The sequence below is a fragment of the Monodon monoceros genome, unplaced genomic scaffold, assembly GCF_005190385.1.
Source record: "Monodon monoceros isolate NGI ecotype Baffin Bay Population unplaced genomic scaffold, NGI_Narwhal_1 Super_Scaffold_20, whole genome shotgun sequence".
NCBI classification, from domain to species: Eukaryota; Metazoa; Chordata; class Mammalia; order Artiodactyla; family Monodontidae; genus Monodon; species Monodon monoceros.
In genome coordinates, this window is record NW_021703777.1 from 28,532,533 (window position 1) to 28,558,949 (window position 26,417).

A 26,417-nucleotide genomic window follows, 5' to 3' on the forward strand; every position below is an offset into this window, starting at 1 on the left:
ATATATGTATTAGGTGGCAGTCCGTGGTATGAAGAACAATAGTATTTTAAATGGAATAAGGAGTGACCAGAGTAAGTGTTATTTTTTATAGGGTAGTATGGGGCAGGCTTTTTGATAATGTAACAATGAACAGAAAGATGAATGAAATAAGAGAGCCATGCAGTCACCTGGGGAAAGAGCTTTCTCAGAGATAAAATGAGAATCATTGCCAAATTGAGCCACTTTTATGGGTGGGATGGTTTTATATTCTTCTTCAGGTGTGTTAAGGTGGAAAAAGTTTAAGAACTACTGACAAAACTCAAATGTTTCCCTATGGCCCAGTCTTCCTTCTGAGCTTAGACCCATATACCCAACTGCTTCCCAGACATCTCAAGGATGTTCCACAGGCACTTCAAACTCAGTGTTGAAAACTCAACTCTGTCTCCTTTCCTTTCCTCCCACCTCTCCTACTCACTCCTCCAAAGTTCTATATTTCACAATCATCCATCAGGTTGCCCAAGACAAAAACCTAGGATCCATTCCTGACTCCTCCAGCTCCCTTATCTCCAAATCTAATCAAACCCAATGTCCTACCTACTGTGTATTTCTCCAACTTTACCCCAAGCCACCACCATCATGCACTGGATTACTGAAAAAGCATACTAGCTGTTCTTTCTCTAATTTTGCCACCTTCTTTCCCCAATTCATTGTCCAGAGTCAGTAATTTTTCTAAAATAAAAAATCTCTTCATGTCACTGACCTGCTTTACAGTCATCCATTCCCATACACTATGTATAAACTCCTTAGCATGGTTTTTAAGAACATTGTTAATCTGCTCCTACCCTCATCTTCCTCTACTGCCACTGTCCTCCCAACCAGCCCCCTAAATGTTCTGTATCACCTAAGGCCGTTGAGATTCCCTGGGCCTACAACTCTCTCAACCTCCCCATCTACATGACAAAACACAACTACCCTTCATCCTCCATATCTCAATTTGTTGGCACTACCCCCACACTAGACACAGTCCTTTGGGTTCAGTGGTCTTTCTAAGTTCTCTAATAATACCTAAGACTTAGTTACCTCCATTTCTATCTGGACTATTTGCTCTATGCATCAGGCAAGATATCAGATCTAGTAAATAGTAACTATGATCACATTTTTTAAAAAGTGTTCTGGAATACATTAATACAGTTCTCCCAGTACCTGAGAGTTAACACATTTATGTAATAAAACTATTCCGTACGAGGTCACCAGTGCCACAGGTCCATGAATGGGCTTCAGAATTTTCTTATTATTTCTTATTGGGGTTTTTTTTAGATAATGAGAGGAAATCCATACTTTATCAAATTTTCAAAGGATTCTGTAACCCCCAAAAGAATAAAGACCACTGACCTATGCATGGATATTAAAGCTCAGATTTCTAGGATTTCTCCAATTTTATTTATTCAACAAATATTTATGCAAAGCCAATTTTGAACACTTTTTTATTGCAACCACCAGCCATTCAAATGTTTTAGAATTTCAGTATTTTTGACAAACAGCAACTGAACATATCAACTTAAGACTAAAATTTTTAAATTTAAATTATAAATATTCAGGGAAAAATCTTTAAGTTAAAATCTTAGAGGCATTACACTGAGGAAAATACTGTTTTTGTGTCTTTAGGATTGTTTTCTGGATCATATTAACTTATACCAAAACACATGCAAACAAACAACATAGAAATTTTAAAAGGAAAAGGATATTTTGAATGGTGGAAATAAATAATGCTGATGGTTAAAGGCAGCAATCTCTGTGGTCTCCTCATGACTGATACAATTCAATGCTGCTTCATTATTTCTAAATAAACCCAAACTAGAGCATTTCACAGGAAATGGTGGAAACTATACAGTCTCCTGAGGTACTTTAGAGCAACATTCTAGCAGATACTGTCTACAGCCACAAGCTCTGAAGTGCCAGCCAAACAATATGACTATGGAAGTTTCCCAGTGGAGGGATTCCCACAGTGCTGACAATTATCCAGTGATTTGCTGTGCAGCCTTTAGACCAGAAAGTCTATCAGGAATTCCCCCAACAGCAACACTGCACAAGGCTCAGTCGTGGAACCGGACTATGCATGCATTACAGGCCTGCCACATGACCATTTCAACAGTAAGCAGAACAACATTAACTGTATCAACAGAGTAGCCATGCAACATACACACCAATGGTGGAATAAAAAAGAAAATCAATGATCATAACAAATTTCACAACCAAATCAAAGTCAACAATCTAGTTTATATTTGCTCAGACCCTTGAAAAAGGCTTCCCATTCTTTTTATCTCAATTCTACCTCCACATAGAAATTCAACATTTTCCTTGCCGAGCTCTCCTTTTCATTATCATCTTGGGCTCACTCTTGCTCTCTACGTTTTCTAGACTCATTTTGTCCCAGAGGTTATGGATGATGCTACAGTTCTCTCCAACATCATGAAATGCTAAAATTAAGTTAAATTATAATATAAGTATATTATCATATACATAATATCATGTGTATGATATATTTATTTATATATGTATATATATATATATATATATATATGAATCATTAGAGTGCCCTGATAAACTTCTACAACTATATTTTGTTGAATTAATTCATCCATTCTAAGACATTTGTGGAATAGCTACCATATGCCAAGCATTATTCTAAGCCTTTGGACACGGTAGCAAACAAGACAGAAAACAGTATAAACATATACAAACAATAAAATAAACAAGAAAAACAGCAGATAATAAGTGAATATAGTTAAAATAAGAGAGAATGCATGTATCAAAACAGTATGTGGTGCTATATAATATAAAAGTAAAGAGTATGTACTCCCAAACAGGTCACAGAAATTGTAGTGCCCATGACAGAGGTGTAAACAAAAGGTCAAAATGTAGAGGACTGGGCACAATAACGACCAAAAACAGAGAGCTCAGCTCTGCTAGATGGACCAAAGAAGGTGTCCAGGTGTGAACACTTAAGGAAGATCTTAAAGAATGAGTTGGAGTTTATCAGAAAATTAGGAAGAGCATTCCAGTCTGAGAGAACAGTATAAAAACATAAGATAATAGGAAACAATAGGGAATTAAAGGATTTGGGCTTTGCTAGAGCACAGGTTATTAGTGAAGAAGTGTCCTGTGATGAGGCTGGACAGTGGGAAATGGCCAGACCAGGGAGGCCATGTGTACTATGTTAGAGAATTCATATTTCATCTGATAAGAAACATGGGGCTTTCAAAAGACTATAAAGAAATGGAATAAGGTCATCAGAGTGGAATTTCCTCAACTGCAGATGACAGATTAGATGGGAGTAGGTCTATAGGCAGGGAGGCCAATTAGGAGACTACTGTAGTTCTCCATGTGAGGAGTGATGGATAGGAGCTATGGTAAGAGAGAGGAAGAGCAGCGCAAGAAATGTTAAGGAAGTGGTGACCAATTGAATATGGGGGTGAGAAAGTTGAAGGAGACTAAGAAAACTCCAGATGTATAGCTTAGACAATGGGTGGTGGGACAGTTCACCAAAATAGGTAGTACAGGAAAGGAAGAGCTTTGTGGAGTAAGAAAATAAGTTCATTGAAGGCTCCGTGGAGTTTGGTTTAACTATGGACCTTGCAAATGGGAAATTAAATGCCTAAATCTAGAGCTAGAGAGATAGGTCTGGGATAGGGCCTTAGATTAGATTAGGGAGCAATCAGCTATAAAGTAGTTTAAGTCGATGATATAATATGTAGAATGAGCACGGACTTCGGGGTCAGACAAGGGTTTGAATTCTAGCTCTGTCACTTACCAGGAGAGCAACTCTAGTCAAATGACTTAATTTCTCTGAGCATCAGTTTCTTCACATATAAAATGTGAAGCAGAGATTTCACAGAATTACTGAAAGATTAACTATATGGAATGCTTACTTATTGTCAGAGTTTTACACGCATTATCACATTGAATCATCAGAACTACAAATGTATGTTATATGTACATATTAATGCATGTACAAATATACACACGTTGATAGGCAAATGGACTACCTTCTAACAGCAAGCCTGTATTCTCAGAGAAATTCATTCAAGGTGCCCAATGAGAGGCCATTTGGGGGGGGCTCCTCCCAGATAATCCAGGAATTCAAGTGGGCACTCCTGATCTATTCTTCTATTTCTAGTTGGTTTTCCAAATTCCTTTATGAGTAGCACAACTTTAGTCCTCAAGGTGAAACATTTTTGGATTCTCTCAAAGTTTTGCCAAAATCCATCCACTCAGGTTCTTCTGCATTTGCCCAGCCAAAATAGGTCCTTATGCTTTATTCTGAATGTCAGGATTGCTGTTTATAAAAGTTGCTCAGGTGGGTGTGTGGATGTGTGTGTAGTTTCTTTTTAAGGTGAAGGTTTATGCACTGAAAGAGTACTCAGGAGTGTGGGAAGTGGAAAGTTGCTTTAAACAGAGAATAAGCAGATAGCATAGGAGAAACAAAATCAATGCAAATAGGTGGTCCCAGCCTTAGAGTAAAAGTAATCCCAGAACTGTTGGGTTAAGGATAAGTTAGGCATTTGTTCACAGTCTCCAGCTTGATACAATCTGAAACTGTCACAAGAGTATATTATAAATAAAATTTTCTTAAACCAAAGAATGTAGACAGAACTTTATTTAGAAAAATCATAGGTATATTGACAAGGTGACTATTCAAAAGTCTGCTTAATTGAATCTAAAGGTCCATTGATGGATGAATGGATAAAGAAGATGTGGTACACCAGTCAGATGGCCATCATCAAAAATCTACAAACAATAAAGGCTGGGGAGGGTGTGGTGAAAATGGAACCCTCTTGCACTGTTGGTGGGAATGTAAATTGATACAGCCACTATGGAGAACAGTATGGAGGTTCCTTAAAAAACTACAAATAGAACTACCATATGACCCAGCAATCCCACTACTGGGCATATACCCTGAGAAAACCATAATTCAAAAAGAGACATGTATCACAATGTTCATTGCAGCACTATTTACAATAGCCAGGACATAGAAACAACCTAAGTGTCCATCGACAGATGAATGGATAAAAAAGATGTGGCACATATATTCAATGGAATATTACTCAGCCATAAAAAGAAATGAAATTGAGTTATTTGTAGTGAGGTGGATGGACCTAGAGTCTGTCACACAGAGTGAAGTAAGTCAGAAAAAGAAAAACAAATACTGTATGCTAACACATATATATGGAATCTAAAAAAATGGTTCCGATGAACCTAGGGTTAGCACAGGAATAAAGACGCAGATGTAGAGAATGGACTTGAGGACACGGGGGAGGGGAGAAGGGGAAGCTGGGATGAAGTGAGAGAGTGGGATTGACATATATACACTACCAAATGTAAAACAGATAGCTAGTGGGAAGCAGCTGCATAGCACAGGGAGATCAGCTTGGTGCTTTGTGACCACCTAGAGGGGTGGGATAGGGGGAGTGGGAGGGAGGCTCAAGAGGGAGGGAATATGGGGATACATGTATACATATAGCTGATTCACTTTGATATACAGCAGAAACTAACACAACATTGTAAAGTAATTATACTCCAATAAAGATATAAACAAATAAATAAATAAATATCCAGGAGAATGCTTAAAAAATGTGGTATATATATAAAGTATATACATAAATGTATTTATATATATATTTATATTTTAAATATATTTAGAAAATATATATAAATGTATATATTTATACATTTATACATAGCTAAAAATGTGTATATTTATATACTTATACTCAGCCAAAAAAGAATGAAATCTTGCCATTTGTGACAACCTAGAGGATATGTGTATGGATCTAGAGGGCATTATGCTAAGTGAAATAAGTCAGACAGAGGAAGACAAATACTGCATGATTTCACGTATATGTGGAATATAAAAAGGAAAACAAATGAACAAACATAACAAAACAGAAACAGAGTCATAGATACAAACAGGTTTTCGCCAGAGGAGAGGGGGTCAGAGGGAGGAGAGAAACAGGTAAAAGAGATTAAGAGGTATAAATTTCCTATTGTAAAATACATGAGTCACAGGTATGAAACGTACAGTATGGGGAATTTACTCAGCAATTACATAATATCTTTGTATGGTGACAAATGATAACTACACTTGTTGTGGTGATCATTTTGAAACGTATAAAAGTATCAACTCCTATGTTGTGAAATAGGAACTAACATAGTGTCATAGGTCAATTACACCTCAAAAACAACAAACAAACTCATAGAAAAAGAGACCAGATTTGTGGTTACCAGAGGAGAGGGGGAGGCGAAGGGGAAATTGGAGGAAGGCAGTCAACAGGTACAAACTTCCAGTTATAGGATAAATGAGTATTAGGGATGTCACGTACAGCAGGACAAATATAATGAACTCAGCTGTATGTTATATATGGGAGATGTGAAGAGTAAATCCTGAGAGTTCTCATCACAAGGAAATTTGTTTTCTATTTCTTAATTTTGTATCTATATGAGATGATGCGTGGTCATTAAACTTACTGTGGTAATTATTTTGTGATGTAAGTCAAATCATTAGGCTGTATATGTTAAACTTGTACAGTGCTGTATATCAGTTATATCTCAATAAAACTGGAAGAATAAAAGACTTTTTAAACACATTATAATATTCAATATATGCTTTACCTTGATCATTATTCTTTGGAATCTTTTGCGTTCGAGCCACCCTCTGACAAGTGCCTGCATGACGATGACCATTCTAACTATGTTTTTGGTAATTGCGAATTTTTTCCTTCCCCGGAACACTTGGAAGTTTTCCATTTGTGGTCCAATTCTTTTAACTTTATTGTCAAGTTTATCACTTTTACTTAGAATAGATTTTGGGCTAAAAATAAAATATAAAACTTTCTTATTAGAGTTAATAAGAAAAATAAACTTCTAAAAAGTCTTAAATTCACTTTCATAATGAATATATTGAAATAGGAAATATATTGTAATTAGCGCATAAAATTCATAGGTATATCAACTGAACATTCCAATAGGGCTCTCCAAAGAAGGTTGAATATGCCAGAATTAATATAACATGTATAAATTAATCTTCTGAAGAAAGGAAACCCAAAAGAAAGTGAATCTGTCAAAGCTTATCCACAACTATTCAAAAGAGAGATATAGTATCTAAGGAACAAAATATTTTCCTATGACAGGGCACATTAGTAAAAATAACTTTCCTGTTCCAGAAGCTATTTTAAACTAAAGATTGCTTCAAAATTATTTGGCACTGATAATCTACTTACCAAACATCATCTGAAAAGTAATTTTATTTCCCAAATGCACTCAACTGAGAGGCAGGGTAGTGTATTGTTAGGGCCATGGACTACAGAATCGCAGAAGCGAGGGATCATACTGGAAAACATGACAAGCCCTGCAACGCTGATATGGATGGTCCGTCCTTGCAGTGATGATGACCATGTGAGAAAACTACAGACTTTCTACTATGAACAGACTGTCTGTAACCTTGGCAATCTTGTGTCTGCTTTTTTTCCTTTATATATCTGTTGCATTTTTTATAGGTAGTCAGTTTTTTCAAAGTCTTCCAAAGTTCAAAGTGTAGTTTCCTTGAAATTTTTAGCATACAAACACCTTTTTTCTTTTTTTTTTTTGTTGTTGGATTTTTTATTTTTATTTTTTATTTTTTTAACAAAAGACCCCAAATAGCCAAAGCAATCTTGAGAAAGAAAAATGGAGCTGGAGGAATCAGGCTCCTGGACTTCAGACTATACTACAGTAATCAAGACAGTATGGTACTGGCACAAAAAGTAGCCACTACTGATCAATGACATTTGCTCAAGCACAGAAAATTGTCCTCCATATTTACTTTTGACCTATAGTTAAAGATACAGAACCGAGGCTGTTATTTCTTTCTGTTTGTGTATATAAATGAAAAATGTCATTTTTGTCTTTGCAAAAGAAAGGAAGTTAGCCTTGTATGATGTTCTTGTAACTGTAGCTCTTTTGTATCTCTGGTTGGTTCTTTCTCTTATTCTCTCTCTTGAGAAAACTTCTGTAGATTAACGAGTCAAAAATATAACATGTGCTGTAGAGAAATATTCAAATAGACAAAGCTACTAGAAAAGGCAAAGAAAATAAGGCAAAGTCTTATTTTTGTTTGTTTAAATTAAGATTGATTTTGAATAGCTTAGAAAAGAGGGAGCTCTGCCTTCTAACAGTATTTTTGCTTCTTTAATATAACAATTTTTATGAACAGGCCTCCATGTATGAGATAAACTGGGAATGCGGATGAAATAGAAATGGTCACTTCTGGCTTGGCCAGAGTTTCAAGGCCTACTATGAAATCTAAAGGATCCTGAGTTGATGACTTTTTCTCCTTTTTCTCAGAAGAAATAGGTCTTCTAGAAATACCTAGATGAGCCAACTTTATAGTCAAAGTTTCATGTTCTAACAATAAGGTGTAAAAAAACCTTAAAGGGATATGTGTGACTGACCGTAAGGTGACGTGTAATGCATAGTGTTAAAGTACCAGCAGTGGTCACCACATCTCTTCTGGTCTCCTAAGGTGCCTTGAATGGCTCAGAGTTCTTAGTCATGTAATGAAAAGTATATGTAGTGTGGGAGGGGGTCGGAGGAAGGGAGAAGGAGAATTGAAATTAGCTATTTTTGGTTAAAAGCTATAGTTAATATGAGTGATTAGAACTACATTAATTAAAAGGATTATAAGGAAACACAAACATGTTTACAAAATGATGGATAGGTTTTGTCTGTTTTTTTATCAATTGAAGAAGAAAAGAATTTTATCTTACACCCTAGCCATATGGACTTTCATCAACAGCACATCTCTAAACAATTAGAATGTTAAAAATAAAAGAAAGGGAAAGTTAAAGTTGAAGAATAATTTATTGAAGGCTTGATGGAAAGTGAATTACATTTACAAATAATGGGTTTGAAAAGAAGCTATGAAATATACAAAATTTTGAAAAAGTTAGGTCACTTCTGATGAGCAAGCTTAATATTAAAATAGAGAAATGCCTGTGAATGAATCCTCAGCTATGGAATGTTGTATAGGTGTTATACAGAAAGAAAGTAAAATTAGAATTTGATTTTCTTTCTGTTACACTGAGAAACTGATTTTTGAATAACAGTCTGCTCCTAATATGACAAAGGAAAAATCGTTCAGTACCTTCATTATAGTTTTCCTAGGAAACAAAAGTTCCTGTATCACAAAAATATTTCTCCTATCAGGCTTATAAATCTTTTTTTCCTTCTTCCTTGTGACCTACTTCTTACAAAATCTGGTATTCCTAATATTTAATGTTACTTGTAGCTATGTTACTTTTTTTAACTCTAAAGGCACCTATAACTTTTACTGATACTGCGCCTCCTGTGAAAATTCTTTCCAATTCAAACTCAAGCCCCAAATTTAAAAACAAACTGTTGTGATGTCTTTTTAACCTATCTTTTGGGTGTCCCAGATGGCTGCAAGACCATACCAAAGATTTTTTTTCTTCCCTGTATAAGAGGAGGAATGCTAGAAATGGCAAGGTATGTGTGGCATAGCTGTTACATAAATGAGTCAAAAATGGCCCTTGTATATTGGCCCCTATGTTGTTTACTTCTTACGTTAGACAAGGACTAGCTCAAAAGCCTGCTGGCTCCAAACTCAAAATTCTTAAACATCCAGTTGTTTTAAATATGGCCCAAACAAGCATATTTTTTAGCCATTTAGAGCCTGCCTGTTTTGCATGTCCCATGAAACTATAACCAACATCTACCAGCCATAGATAAGACAAACCTTGAGGCCATAAAAGACTGCAAACCACTGCTGCCCACTGGATCTCTCTGACCCAGAGACACCCCCATCTTGCTGTGAGTGATATCACGTAGACATGTAAGCCCCCCTCTGACTCTCCTGTTCCCACAGGAGTTCCCTTACCCTCTTCCCCTTCTGGGTGATGGCTCTATGTCATGGTCTCTAGAAGGTCTTCTGCTGTGAGGGACTTCCCCTCTCACGCAAAGCTGTCCATATGATGCCCAGATAAAGCTTGTTATGTGCCATTGCCACTTCATGGCCATGCCTTTTCCTTGATTATCCCCATGATCTTTGAACTCAGTACAATGATCCATAGTTTTACTTAATTCAGCACTACTATTGAATATATTGAAACAGTCAATACATTGAAAGTTGTCCTATTTATCCAAGTCCAAACCATGAAAAGAAATCAAAGAAAAGTCTCCTCCTTAAGTTAAATATATAACAACTAAAATATTATTAATATAAATGTATTAGGAGCTCACTGTGGTAAACTGACTGCACTGACGGCCAATTAATGCTTCCTTATATCCCTATCTTTGCAATGTGATTTTATAGCCCCACCCATCAAGAGGTAGAATCATAGGTTACCTACCTATGAATCTAGGCTATGATCAAGGTATCAGATCAGATAGTTTTCAGTGAAAGAAGGAATCATTAAACAAGATTGCATGTGAGAAAAGATACAATAAGTTAATTATTAAGTTAATCATATCTAAACATTAGACACTGAGCTTGGCAAACAGGGAATTTCCTTTCAACTGCTAATGCTTATACGATAATATATATTAAACACTACATCAGTTGTAGAGTTTGTTTCAGATATTGCTACTAATTAGTTTTGGCTGATATTGAAGTATTTTGTATGTTCCATTTATAAAAGCACTCTTTGCCCATCTGTTCATAGGTTGAAAGTGATTAAAGGACACTTATTTTGGCTGTTGTAAAAGCCAAATACTTTTTAAGCTGCAAATATGTGACAAAATCAATTCAGGTTGCCAAGTTCAGAAATACATTAAAAGAGATTTGTGATGCCTCCCTACCCCCAATTCCTCTTCCAACTTGCATTATCGAGAAGTAAATATCACCGCTTTCCTGATTAGACTATCATGCCTGCTTTGTCCAAATGCTTTGTAATTTAGTTATAATTTACACATTTACTCTGATTTGGATCCTCTGCTACCAAGCTGTGTCAAGGGCTTTCGTTTCCTGTACTTGCAGCCTTGAAGTAGAAACACGTGATGCCCTCATGCTTTGAATGCTGGATCTGAAAGTAACTTGGCTAACAAGTGAAACAAGTTTGTGGCCTACTTTTATGTCCTATATGAGATCTGTTCAGTTTAAAAACAATGTATTAAATTCAGCATGGGTGAAAGAGATTTTTAAGAACAGGGATGTTACACATTTCCATTAAAAATCTTGTCTCAATATTATTTAGTACTCCATTTTCAAATCTTCCCAAGGGTTTAGTAATTCATGCTAGCAAAACCTATTCACTTAAAAAAAATCAAAACAGGATTCCTGGAACTTTTAAAAATAGGTGCAATCCTCCTGAAGTGGAAGATAGACACCAGTTTAGTTAAGGCAAAAATTTTAAATAGTTTAAGTATGTGAATGAGATGTGTTTTCTTCTGTGCTTTCCACACTTTTTTTGTGTTCTGATCATTCCTCAAAATGCTAGCCTGCCCTGAGCCAAAAAACCCAAGACCCCTCCTATTTTGGGTAGCTCCCAGTTCCATGGCAATCTCTTTCACTAGATCATATTAAAGGGTGAGGTTGATATTCTGCAGCCAAGGGTACTTGGCTTCAACAGTTTACAACCTCAAGTGCTCTAACTAGTACCTATCCAGAAAGGCAAATGATACAACGGGCTGGGAGAATTTCTTCTCCCTTCCCCCATACCTGATTTTCCTAGGAAGACATTCTCCCAGCCCATCATGTCATATATCTGGAAAGATGGGTTTTATTTTTGCTGCTGCTGCTGCTTGGTTTCAAGTTTCTAACTGTTCTTCCTCAAAACAAGATAGAGCTTTTTAAATTTCAAATTCAGTTCAAAAAAATGCAATTATTCTTTCCTGCACATATCAGCTTTTTGGAGGAACACTATTTGTTATGAATTAAACTGAAATTATCATTTCAGACAATACAAAAACAAAAGCAGAGAGGAAACACTGGTTTTGTTCAAATTTAATTGATTCTGACATTATGGGCAAGGTAAGCATGATGCACTTCCAGGGAATTCTCTCTAAAACAAACATTTAAACCACCTTTTTATTGTACCTACATGTTTTTATCTGAAGGGCACTGAAAAACATTACCACTGAAGATGTCTGTAATGACTAGGGTGTTTATGCCAAAGGTGTAATGGGAGCTGATATTTCTGTGGCACAGCACCCAGAGGTGTCAATTTTTCACGAGCTTATCTATGCAATAGGGAACATAATGAGTTGTATAGTCTTTCTCCCAAAACATTCATTTATTCCTCTTGGGGTAGCCCTTTGCTCTCAACCCAAACTTTGGTCAGTTATGGAGAAGAGCTGGCTCTACCCCCTGCCATCCGTCTCTCTCATCTCTGCTCCAAAAGAGCAGACAATGAAGATGGGTGCCTGTCCACAGATTCCTTTTCCCTAGAACTGGGCTTTAGGCAATGAAATAAATCCCCACAACAGTTCAGGTGATTCTAAAAACAATTTCTGATATTATACTCAATATTTTATTCCCACCCACATAACTGTTTTAGGTACTGTCATTTCCAGGAATTGAGGAGACCCTCAAGCAAACACGCTCAGAGTGGTGGTCAGAAAGCAGGTCAAATTCTACTAGAAAAACAGGAAATGTGGACAGTCTTTGGAGCAACCTGGAGAGGGATGGGACTTTGTAACCCCCTCTCCCCATGCTTCTGCCTCCCTACTCTCCCTCTGTATGAATGCTTCCATGAAAAAGAAATGGAAAATCTGATTTTCTCTGCTTGAGAAAATCTGCTTCTCTCCATTCATTCTTATTTTACTTTTCTGGGTAGGATTACTGTGACTTAGAGATGAGAACTTATGTGTTCTCCCTCTCATTATTCTGCTTGCTGTTTCTCAGATGTTTTCCTTCTGATTCCACACAGGAATTGTTACCAATAATGTCTGTTTCTTTCCCTACCTGGTTATTGTTCGCATCAATAAGGAAAAATTACTTTTTATAGCAGCAGACAGAAAAATTATTCATTGACCAAGGAATGGAGGAGGGGGAGGTCTTGCTCTAAAAGCCCCTTCTCCCTGAGTGTAGGCAAGGGTGAGATTTTCATAGGAAAAGGGGCTAAAGGGGCGGTATGGGGCAGAGGTCTTGTCATTTAGGTTCATGGAAATGGGTGGTGATTTCCTGGACCAGGGTCTGCACCTCTTTTCTGCCCTTTTATGGTCCTTTGGAGTTTGGGTCAGAAGCAGAGGGAACCAACATGGTGTCCTTGGGCAGGAATTTTAGCATTAAAATGAGATGATAAATAGTTGTAGAGAGACCTTTGTCCCAATTTCAAGTTCAGCCAGCTTATACCACTTCCTTGTAGTTAAGCCCTCTTGGTCCTGTCAATGTAAACACAGCTAGAAGATATAGTCAGTCTGGTTTTCTGCAAGTTTGTCCAGAGGGAGGTTTTTATTAGAAATGAGTTTGGTGGGCAGGGGTGCTTCCTTGCTTTTTTGAGGAAAGCAGGTGTCCTTGTGTTTGTTTAATATCAGATCGTATTAGTTATCAATCAGATGGTATGTGAAGAACTAAAGAAAGTAGTAGTGGTGCCAAGAGCCAGAATGTGTACAAAAAGGATGCCAGGCCATCCTGAATTCATTTCCTTTGTTTTAATTTTATTACTGTTTTTTGTTTTGTTTTCACTATATTACTATACCAGGGAATTATTTATGATGTTTCTCAATTTCAGGAGGGCAAATTTCAAGATTCTCATAAAATCTTTGTAAACAAGGTAGAGAAATATAGGCTGACTGGGCAGTCTTGGGCGGTAGGGTGGATAGTGTCATTACTAGCTGAGATAGGGAATATAGGAGAGAAGACATGGAGAAGGGAACACATAATTATTGCAATTTTGAGAGACGGTTATGGGATATCCCAGTGAAGATACCCAGGAAGGAGCAGAAAGTCTGAGATAGGAGTTATAAATTCCTGAAAGGGAAAAAAATCATTAGAAGGCAGAGAAAAGATCCAAAAATTTAATCCATGCATTGAACAAATATATATTCATTTACTCATTCATTCATTCATTCATTTAGTGTAAGATACTCTTCTAGCTTTGAGGATACACTGATATATAAAACATAGAAAATTCCCTGTCCTCATTAAGCTTATGTTCTAGTGGGAGAGACAGACAGTAATCACAGTAAACAAGTTAATTATTGAGTATTTTAGAAGGCAATGTATGCTTTGATAGAAAATAAAGCAGAGTAAGGAAGTTGGGGAGTGCTAGCAGGGGTGGAAATTGCACTTTTAAATAGTGTGTTATGGCTGGTGTGGGATTATTGAAAAGGTAACGTGTGAGCTAACTATCTCAGGCAAAAGTGATAAGGAGCTAAATCCAATGTTGAAATGTGATAGCTTTGCTTATAAAGTTCTGCAATTGGTTAATATACATGATTGTACAAATAATTCCTCTCAGACTCATGAGGATGGTTAGGTACCTTTCCTCCATCATTGTAGTTATGACATAACTTAATTCTCTGGGTCTATCACCCCTCTATACTCTGAATTCCCTAAGAGCAACTACTTTTCCTTGTGTACCTGGCAATATATAATAGACGAAGGGAAGAAAAAAAGGGATAGAGAAAGAAAAGAAAGGAGAGACAGCAAAAGAACAGAATAGGGATACGTTAGAATATCTGAGAAAGGCTCAGGGTTTGCTTGTTTGGGGGTTTATTTATTTTTCAGAAATGAAATCAATGTGAGTATTGCCCTTAAGAGACTGACCCCCAAAGCTGATATATGATGGGCTGCATGAACTGATCTAGAATATCTACAGTTTGGTTCTACTCTACACTGTATTCATAAAATTACATCTGAAATACTATGTTCTTTCCTAAGCATCACACTTCAAGAGGGATACTTTTGAGTATGGTGGGCATCTGTTCCTTTCCTCTGTTTTCACCTCCTTTCCCTTGTGGAATTGCACTTCTTCTCCATTCGTATGACTAGGATTTGTCTAGGGCTGGCCATGTCATCCAAGCTGTGAAGGTCAGCCAGAATATTTCTCTGTGTGTGTGTGTCTAATAAGAGACCTTTCTTTCTGGTAAGAGCAGGAAGTAAGTCAATTACAAACAGGTGGAAGCCAACCATTTTGCTTACCACATGGAGAAAAAGTCTGTAGTAAGAGGTTTTAAGGCCAAACAGGGGCAAGCAGAGATTTAAAATGAATGAAAGGAGAGCACATCCTGAAGACATTACTTGAACCTGTGGAATCAGTTGAGCCTAAGATGTTAAAGAGATAAAAAGAACGGATGTCTGACATACTCTACACTCTTGGAACCTCTACTTATATGAGCAAACAGATTTAATTACCATTTTGCTTAAGCTAATTTGAATTAGCATCCTAATAAATATATAAATATAATAAAGATATGTGTGTGTGTGTGTGTGTGTGTGTGTGTGTATAGAAAGAGAGAATCTAAAGAGAGAACTGGTAACTAGAGTGGCTTCAAAAAGACAGAATCAGGACCAGTGGGTACCAGCTCAAGGGGGATAGGTGCTGAGCCTCACAGAGAGAGCTGTCAAAGTCAGAGCACTAATTAGAATGAAATGGATTCCACTTGAACAGAGTAATTACTAATCCCTGGAGTTTTCAAGTAGAGGTGATGTAGGTACCATGTTATAGAGGAGATTCACCCTTTGGATAGAGGGTTTCAGTAGAAAATCTTTAAGGTTCCTTAAACTCTGAGATTCTATAATTCCCCAAAGACAAAATACAACTAGAGGAAGTATCATTGGAGAAATATCCACTATAAATTTATTTTCAAAAAATGCTTAGGCTGGGTACTGACCCAGAAAAAATAATCTGTTCACAGAAGATACCATAAACAAGCTAATATTACATTAGTAATTAACAAATTTTAGAAGAGACCAAAGGAAAGTTATTAGGTGGTAAACTGTAAAATTGTTTTGAGATAAAATAAGAGGACTTGACCCATTTCAGAAAAAATGATGATGGACAAATGCAGTAATTTTAGAGATATAAAGGAAACATTAAAGTACCTAGCTAAATCTCCAGACTCTGAAATGTGAATTTCATACTTAGATATGACAGTAAATGTACTATATTCTATTATATGAAAAAAGAAAATTTAGAATTCTTAGCACAGTTTTGCTTTTCAGTAACATATTAGTGAGTCATATCTGGTTACTACTACCCTTTTAGTTCTAGCATGCTACAAAATAGGAAGGGAAAATATATAATTATTCCTCATCTACATATTTACATGAACTATCTGGATGCTTAGAATCCTAAAGAATGAAAAAAAAAGAGGAACTTAAGGGTTCTAAAATGGTACACTTCATAGATGGTATATTTAAACAATGTTTTTATCATCCAGAATTGAAACAAACTAAATAGTAAAATGGTGAAGGGCTGATGACCACCTTTTACAACTTCTTACAACTTCTTACAACTTTAACATTATGAATTAACGATAGAATATTTTTCTTCTATGAGTTAAAGACCCATCAATTTTTCTATTCTGTACTTGGAAATCAGTCAGTCATTTTAAAAAACAATTATGTACTTTAGAAATTCAACAAAAGGAAAATTTATCGAAAGGAAAATTTATCACTAAAGTCAGATGAATCTGCAAAGAATTAACAGCTCACTGCTGAAAGACATCAAAAGAGAATAAGTGTTTTATTCATGAAATACAATAGTTTATCTGAACAAAGAAGGAGATACTATTTGGAATATAGTTAGAGGTGCCAAACAAATTCACGTGGACCTCAAGGAAGATATATGAAGAAATCTTTCTCACAGAAAATAAAAGTACAATGTCATGGTAATAGTACAATAGATTACAACCCTGGTTCACAATTTTCACTTAGATATTGAGAATTAACTCTGTGTGCTAATGTATTATTTCCTTTTAGTTAATAATATAAACTGCTTTTGATATTTTTATATTTATGATAACACACAAAATAAGAGAAAATGTGTTAAGCATGAAGAAGTTAATGAAAAGATTTTAAAAAAGGTGATGCTAGGAAAAGACAAGATCCCACTTCATTGCAAAATATCATTCACTTTTTACCTTTATCAGGGTAAAAACATAAACATATATACTATAATTTGTGTACATATTACTTTTTTTAAATTACAAATTAAGAATTACATCTATTGGGCTTTAATTCTTTCTGGTTTAGAAATCTTACATAAAGTATTTTACTTTGAAAAACAATAAAACTCGTAAAAACGTTCCTTTGGCAATTCTATTTGAAATGAAATTGCTTGGCTCGCTTTGAAAAGCTCATCATAACCTTTCTTTTCCCTTAAAAAAGGTTTTAGGCTTTCTCAACCATACCTTAACCTTAAGGATTTCTAACAATCTTCTGACATTTATGGAGTTCTAAAATTTCAAAATTTACCATTTAAATTGAAATATTGAGGAAATAGAAACTTGCATTCTGAAATCAAATAATTTTGCTTTATATTGTTCATTTATGAAATTTATATTCTCTAAATGTTGGGCAAGGGTGTATATGAAATGAGTATTTTTAGCAGAATTGAAAATCAAGACAAGATCATATCCCTCATAAAAATAACACAAATATATATTTAAGAACCCCAAAATAAAATCAAGTAGCCACTGTGTGGAATCTGGAACCTGGTAAATTTATCCTAAATGTACTGGATTTGAGCATTATAGTTCTTTGTTTAATAATGCTGCTAATGAAAAGTCTTATATACATCTGTATACATATTTGTATAGCAAATGGACCTAAGCACTACTGTTATATCTTTTTCTCTCCTTCTAAATTTTGAGATCTTTACAGTTGAAAACACTAGAAGATGGACAAAAAAAATAGAAATGTGAAAATATGCATTTTAGGTTCATGATCACTGAAGATTAGGACAAAAATAATTATAACTCTGCCTTATCTACCACTCTTTATCCATATAAGGCAACAGGTTCCCTTCCCTCTCAAGAACAGGAGTGGGTGCCCAAATTTGCAGTAATTCCAAATCAAGTGCAGCAACAGCATTTTTAGTTTGCTCAACTTCCCATCCCAACCTTTTAACAGCCAAGTGACTGCCTCCTTAAAAAACACTGCTGAGTGGGTGCATAAGCCAGTTCTATTTGCCAGCTGTAGAGAGTTCTCTCAAAGCTTGTGGCTATGGGTAAATGAATTCCATCATTTTTTTTTTCTATAACTAAGAAGAGGGGGAAAAAACCAAACTCTCTTATATTTATTGTAGCCTGGCAATGGTGATATATGTGTGACATATTTTCACCCTTGAAATGCAAAAGTACTTTAGAAATTGGCCAGTACCTTACTGAAATTGACAGATGACTGATGGAAGGTTATAATATACTCTGTCTCATGCAGACTCTATGGAAACCTCTAGCTGAAAATATATGAGAGATTTCTCTCTAACAAGAAAAATTCTTTAAGACAAGCTTAAAGGGTCCCAACATTTGGATTCTAAAGTTTCACAGAATTTCTAAGACATAAATGGTATAGGATTTCAAATGAAGAAGAAAATCTTAAGAGTGTTTCACTTAAATATTTTCAATGAAATGTGTCTGCATGTGAAATATTTAGTTTTATATCATTCAGTACTTCACTCTGTTTTCACATTGTTCCACTTTCTTTTATCTCTCTTTCTCCAGAATTCTATCTAGTAATATGTTTTAATCACTAGAGCCACTCTTGTACTTGCTAATTCATTAGTTTCAGTCTACTTCTCTTAAGTAATCATCAGAAAGGCTGTTAAAATTTAAGATACAAATGGCATAAAAGCAGCATGACTGAGTAAGAAAGCTGTGAATTGAGTGTTGGACTCTAGTAACAATTTTGGGGTTTTTTTTTCTTTTTACTTTTGTGACCTTGAAGAAGACACTTAATCTTTTTAAACTTCTACTTTCTCACCTGGAAATTAAAAGAATTGAATCAAGTGATCTCTAAACTTCCCTTCAGCCATCATCCTCTAAAACATTTATGACAGCTCTGCAAAAGTTAACTAGATGTCCCTGCAAAACTGCCACAGCTCTTTATGCTGCAACAGATGGCAGACGGTACAGGAAAATGCTTAGCATTCAGAGTAGCTGGTTGGCTCCAGGAAAACAAATACAATAAACACTCACCTTTCAGAGTGTACAACTTTTTATTATTGAAAGGGCTGGACCAAATTTTACTTTAGTAATACCTATGAGAAAAAAAATGACTTCCCACTCAAACTAACCAGGTAAAGGATATTTACAGGAAAAAGACTTACACAAGAAGATAAGCTAACACCATCAAATAGTTTAAAAATATATAGTATGTTTTTCCTTAAAGCAAGTCTTTTTATGAAAAGGTTTTTGATGACAAATTCAATTTCTTTAATAGATATGGGTTATTCAGATTTTCTATTTGTTCTGTGTCAGTTTTGGTATGTCTTTTTTCAAGAATTTGTCCATTTCATCTCAGTTATTGAATGTGGTAGGCATGAACTTATTCATATAATCTTTTCTCCTTTTAATGTCTATAGAATGTATAGTGATTCCACTTCTTTCATTTTTAATATTGGTAATTTGTGTTTTATCTCTTTTTCTTAGTTTTGTTAGGAGCTTACAAATTCTACTAATCTTTTCAAAGAACCAACTTTTGGCTTTCTTAATTTGCTTTATTGTTTCTGTTTTTTATTTCATTGCTTTCTGTTCTTATCTCTATAACGAATGTTACATGTGCACTTAAAAAAAACATATCTTCTACATTTGTTGGTTGTAGTCTAAAAACCTTAATTAGTTCAAATCAGTTGACGGTTTGTTCAAATCTGCTATGTTGTCATTTACTTTTTTTACTAATTTTCCTATCAATTACTAAAAGACGTGTAAAAAAATTCCAGTCATAATTATGTAGTTGTCCATTTTATTCTTTAGTCCTGTCAATTTCTGCTTTATTTGTGTTAAAGCTCTATTATTAAGTCATACACATTTAGGATTATTATCTAATTCTGATTAATTCATTCTTTTACAATTATGAAGTGTCCTCTTTATGTCTGGAAATCGTCCTTGAAGTCTACTTTGATGTATAGCCACCCTAGCACTCTTCTGCTAGATTTTTTTCATTGTGTATCTTTTCTCTAACCTTTTACTTCCAATTAATGTCTTTTTATGTTCATCTCTTATAAACAGCATAGAGTTGGTTCTTGCTTTTTTATCCATCCTGACAAGCTCTTACTTTTAACTGCATGTTTATTCTGTATATGAAATATAAATGTTGGTACAGTTGGGTTTAAGTCTACCATTTTACTATTTGTTTTTTATTCACCCATTATATGTTCTCCCTTTCCTGTCTTCTTTTGGGATAACCAAATAGTTTTTGATATTCCATTTTACTTTTCGTATTATCTTTTAGGTTTATCTTTTTGTATTAGTGGTTGCTCTGGGAATTACAATTACAATTACAATTTGCTTTCTTATCCCACTCTACTTAGAATTAATACCACTACACATAAAATGAAAGAAACTTGAAAAGTATAAGTCCATTATTTTGCTAGCATTGTCATATATGTTTTTGCATCTACCTACTTATAAGTACCATAATAATGTTATGATTTTGCCTAAAATGTTCAATTTAAAAATAATTGGAAAAAATATTCTTTTTCATATATTTTCATCATATATTTTCTATGTTCAATGTTCTTTATTTTTTCTTGTAGACTCAAATATACAACAGGTGTCATTTCTCTCGGCATGAAGAGCTTCCTTTAACATTTGTGAAAAACAGATCAGTTGGCAGTATATTCTCATTTCTTTAATTTAGCTGAAAATTTCTTTTTTCAACCTCAATACTGTGAGATAATTTCACTAGATACAGAATTATCAGTTGATAATCTTTCTTTTAGCACTTTAAATATATAATTTCATTGCCTTCTGGTCTGCATCATTTCCAGTGAGAAGACATCCATCATTCTCAGAATTGTAACCCTTTGTACAATGTGTACTTTTCCCTGCTGGTTATTTCAAAGGTTTTTCTTTGCCTTTAATTCTCAACTCTTTGCCTATGATATGCCTACGTGTTTTTTCTTGTGTTTATCTTGCTTAGATGTGATATCTTCTTGGACGCGTAAAGATGTTTTTCATTAAATTTGGAAATTTCCAGCTATTCTTTCTTTCTTTTTTTTATAAATGTATTTATTTTATTAATTTATTTTTGGCTCATTGGGTCTTCATTGCTGCACATGGGCTTTCTCTAGTTGCGACGAGCGGGGGCTACTCTTCATTGCAGTGTGCGGGCTTCTCATTGCGGTGGCTTCTCTTGCTGCAGAGCACGGGCTCTAGGTGCATGGGCTTCAGTAGTTGTGGCCTGTGGGCTCAGCAGTTGTGGCTCGTGGGTTCTAGAGCACAGGCTCAGTAGTTGTGGCGCACAGGCTTAGTTGCTCTATGGCATGTGGGATCTTCCCGGACCAGGGCTCGAACCCATGCCCCCTGCACTGGCAGGTGGATTCTTAACCACTGCGCCACCAGGGAAGCCCCCAGCTACTATTTCTTCAACTACTTTTTCTGCCTGATTCTAGTTCTCTTCTTCTGAGACTCCAATTCACATATGATAAGCCACTTGATATTAATTTATAGGCCCATCAGGCTTTGTTCATTTTGTTTTCAATCTATCGTTTTGTTCAGATTAGTCTCTATAGATCTACAAGTTTACTAATCTTCTCTACTGCCTTCTCCAATATGGTGTTCAACCATTCAATGAAATTTTCACATCAGATACGTTATTTCTCAGTTCCAGAACTTTCATTTGATTATTGTCCTTATATTTTCCATTTATGCACTGGGATTCTCTGTTATTAGGAACATCTTTTTCTTTAAGTTCTTGAACATTTATAATAACTGCTTTCAAGCTCTTGTCTGCTAATTCTAACATTTGGAATATATTTTTCTTTGATGTAACCCAGATTTTCCTGTTTCTTAACATGTCTAACATTTTATTTGTTGTGTACTAAACATTGTACATTGTAGGGATTGTGGATTATGTTACTGTCCTTGAAAGAATATTGATTGTTTTTTAATTCTAGGTGGCAGCTAAGTTACTCGTTTATCATCTTGAACTTGTTGAGGCTTAGTTTTATGCTTTTGTTAGGGTGAATCTGTTTGTTTCGTCCCTTGTACTAAGGTGAATTCATTAGTCCTGGGGTATAATCTCCACTCCATAGGTGTTGGCCTTCCAAGATTTCCATGGAGAGGCTGAGGTGTTTACTAAGTACTGTCATCTGAAAGGACTTAAACTCCAATTTCTGTCTCCCTCCATGGTGAACAGCAACTGAGAACTCTGCCTAGGCTTTAAATTCCACAAATGTAAGGAGTCTCTCTTGTTCACCCCATCCTTAGCATCTAATACAGCAAGTGCTTAATGTTTCTTGTTAAATGAATAAACTGTGAAAGACTGAAAGAAAATTTTCTGAGCAGGACAAGACACAATCTGTTTTTCCTTTTCCTCTGGAAATTGTTCATTTGTTCAGTTATATTTTCTGAGCATCTACTACATTGCTGGGATTGTGCCATGAGCTATAGATAGAAATGTTAACAGAATCAACCACCCCTACTCTCACAGAACTTGAAATTTTAGCCAGGGATCATTCTGGCATAATTTAGCTTATAGTATGTAGCAATGACTGCAATTAAAGGACCTATGTTTAAATCCAGCTCTATCACAGACTAGCTGATTGACCCTAAGTGAAATATTCAACCTCAGTTTACCCATCAGTAAAATGGTGATAATAAAATACATCATGTGTTGTTACGGGAGTTATATGAAAGTACCTCGTACAAACTAAGCACAGAATGAATACTACTACTAATGAATTTAGCTAATACTAAACTTAGTATGAGACTAAATCTCAGAAAACACCTAATCTTAAACTGGATATTTATTTATTGGAGGTTTAAACAATTATTTGGGATTATTTCACAGTCATATTTGGCCAAGATTTACCATATAGTGCAATTCCATAATACTTGAACCTTAGAGTCAAATGTATTTGGGAATTCAGATTTTGTTTCAAAGTCTAGGAAATTAATATAGCATGTATACCATATATTATGTAACATGTCTGGGGCAGTGTCCCATCATTGAACATATTAATATTAATTAGCTAATATAATTAATGTTAATATGTATGCAAAGTATGAATATTCACATGAAGTGGGAAAAGTAGAGACTGAGTAATCATGATCACTTATTACTTCAGGTCAGGTTTTGACATTAAGAGTTTTGGCACCACCTTAGGTGACATCAACTTTCAGTTTCTGGAGCTTTCCAGATTTTGGAATTGTGAATAAGGGATTATGGACCACACCTTCTGAGTAACTGAGAGAAGGAATTAAGAAGGATGTCAAGTAAGAGAAGGTAGCTTGAATAATATATTTGAATAAACCTGTATTTACTAGGGGGTAAGTTTTCCAAACTGGTTGCTCTGACAAACTTCAGTCTCCAAGGTTTACCCTTTTGCTATTTGCATCTATATGGCTTGACACAGAGCTTTGCACCGAGTCAGTACAAAAATAATATCTGGTGAATTAATAAATTAATGTATTACCAGTGAAAAAGAAAGCACAGGTCTGAAACCTGTCCTTTTCAGAAACTTCAGTTAATTTTCCATAATCCCTTCTTTCCATCTCACTCTCCAATCTATCTCACAAAATCAGTTATTTTTTCACAAAAGTTTGTCAACAAGTTTGCTACACAAAGAAGCAGAGCAATCTTAAGAATGCCTCATAGAGTCACTGAAAGGCATGCTGTACCATAATGAATTGCAGGACATAGTTTCTAATAAACAAAACTGCTGAAACATCATACAGTACTGTTTACAATGCTTTTACTTGCCACTGCAAAGTAAACCTACAGCCTGGTCTACTGAATGAGCATTAATACACTCAAAAAAATAAGAATTTTTTATCCTTGCCTTAGTCAAATTAAATGGGAACTTTGAAAAAGATACGTTGAAAACTTGAGCTTTCAACAACCTACATTTCTTTAAACCAGATACTTAAGTCAGGATAAAACCAAAAGCAAGCATATTAATTTAAACTTTTCTGTTATTATATAAAAGATATACCTGGGTTGTGGCTTTGATTCTGGCTTGACAGACTGTTGTTCTTTTTTGATAAAACTTTTCTAGAATAAGAGGAAGAAGAATTGACACAATTAGGAAACCAACTTCATTGTCTATAAAATCTTAATTCCATTGATGTTCTATTATATTATCAAAGGGAGAAACAACTGATCCATTATAATATATAAGCCTAAACGTTGATATAAGTATATATTATAAACCTAAACACATATAAATAAGTATACTCAGAGGAGTATGATCACAGAACCTCCTCCGGCATATTTTGGCCCCCAGGAATACAATTCCTTCTGATCATTTCAGTGAGCAAATATCCATAAAAATCTACTAGAGATAAGAATTTATTTATTTAATTACTTATTTGCCCTCTGTCTTATAAAAAGTTTTAAGGTAGCTTACAAAAAATATAGTATGTGTGAAAAAAGAAAAAAAAGGATATCAAGTTAAAGGGAAAATACGGATAGAAAAATAATGTCTAGTGTTTTCTGATACTGCTTACTGTGTTACAAAGATTTGCCTCTCAAATTCCCAGCTATCAGAGTGTTACAGACTGAACTGTGTTCCCCTAAAAGTCATATGTTGAAGCCCTAATCCCCAAATGTGACTATATTTGGAGATAAGGCCTTTCAAGAGGTAATTAAGGTTAAATGAGGTCATAAGGGTGAGGCTCTAATCCAATAGGACTGGTGACCTTATAAGAAGAGGAAGAGATGCCAGGGGCATGTGTGCACAGAGAAAAGGCCATGTGAGGACACAGCAAGAAGCAGCCATCTATAGGCCAAGGAGAGAAGCCTCAGGAAAAACCAACTTTGCCCTAGAACTGTGAGAAAATTAATTACCGTTGTGTCAGCCACCCAGTCTATACTATTGTATTACGGCAGGCCTGGCAAACTAAAACACAAAGTAACAAAGAAAACACAGTAGTTCTAACATTCACAATATCTATAAGAGAAGTAAACTTATTTTCTGTGAAAAATTTCTTCCATGAGTCCTTCATAAGAAGCCTGGGATAGTATAATGGTCAGTTTCAACAGCATGTCTTCAACAATGACACTTGAAAGTTTACTATGGATCTTTTACACAGTCCTTCAATGTCAGTCAACAGTTGAAAGAACAACTTAGGAGATGATTCTCCAAGATCTCAAAATAACTGGGTCATTCCCTTTCTGGTCATTTGGTGTGATCCAAAGGTTAAACTGATACCTAGAGGCATTGCATATCCATTTTATAATCTGCTATGACAATTATTTTGCCCAAAATAGCTTTTGAAAAAATGGCCTCAGATAAGAGGAATTTGAGGTAATCTTGACAATGAGTAAAGGTTAATGGATTTTGGATTGTTGGTGTTGTCTTCCCTCTCAGACTCTATAAGAAGTCGGTGCCAGAAAGTACCTTGGCTATTGATGTAATGCTCCTGATACCACAACGAAAATGCTTATTCTACTTTTGCTTTAAAGTTGCAAATAGGGACTTCCCTGGTGGCACAGTGGTTAAGAATCTGCCTACCAGGGCTTCCCTTGTGGTGCAGTGGTTAAGAATCCGCCTGCCAATGCAGGGGACACAGGTTTGAGCCCCGGTCTGGGAAGATCCCACATGCTGTGGAGCAACTAAGCCCATGCGCCACAACTACTGAGCCTGTGCTCTACAGCCCGTGCGCCACAACTACTGAAGCCCTCATGCCTGCAGGCCGTGCTCTGCAACAAGAGAAGCCACCGCAATGAGAAGCCCATGCACTGCAACAAAGAGTAGCCCCTGCTCGCCGCAACTAGAGAAGGCCCGCACGCAGAAACGAACACCCAATGCAGCCAAAAATAAAATAATTAATTTTTTAAAAAAAGAATCAGCCTACCAATGCAGGGGACGTAGGTTCAATCCCTGGTCTGGGAAGATCCCACATGCCACAGAGCAACTAAGCCCATGCGCCATAACTACAGAGCCTGCGCTCTAGAGCCCTTGTGCCACAACTACTGAAGCCCGCACACCTAGAGCCCATGCTCCACAACAAGAGAAGCCACCACAATGAAAAGCCTATGCACTGCAACCAAGAGCAGCCCCCCTCGCGACAACTAGAGAAAGTCCACGCACAGCAATGAAGACCCAACGTAGCCAAAAATAAATAAATAAATTTATTTAAAAACATAAAGTTGCTAATATGTATTTAACCATTATTTGGCAACTGAATCCAAAGAAGTCTCTTCTATAAAAATCTCAGGATATATAAAAAGTGTAAAGATGAAATGTGGAAGAAATTTGTATCTGTATTGCAAAAATACTCAGTTTTAAGATGCAGAGTGATTGTTTTAAATACAAGCTTCACTCTGTCCTATA

General features: G+C 35.6%; 1 protein-coding gene across 1 annotated transcript in view; it reads right to left on the bottom strand.

Annotated features, from left to right (window-relative positions):
* IQCM (IQ motif containing M) overlaps positions 1 to 26,417 on the bottom strand; it is a 334,844-nt gene that overhangs the window by 202,136 nt on the left and 106,291 nt on the right. Inside the window, exons 6-7 of the mRNA XM_029234688.1 lie at positions 24,075 to 24,133; positions 6,649 to 6,847 (exon numbers count right to left, since the gene is read on the bottom strand). Of these exons, the coding sequence (XP_029090521.1) occupies positions 6,649 to 6,847; positions 24,075 to 24,133 (258 nt within the window). The remainder of the gene's footprint in view (positions 1 to 6,648; positions 6,848 to 24,074; positions 24,134 to 26,417) is intronic.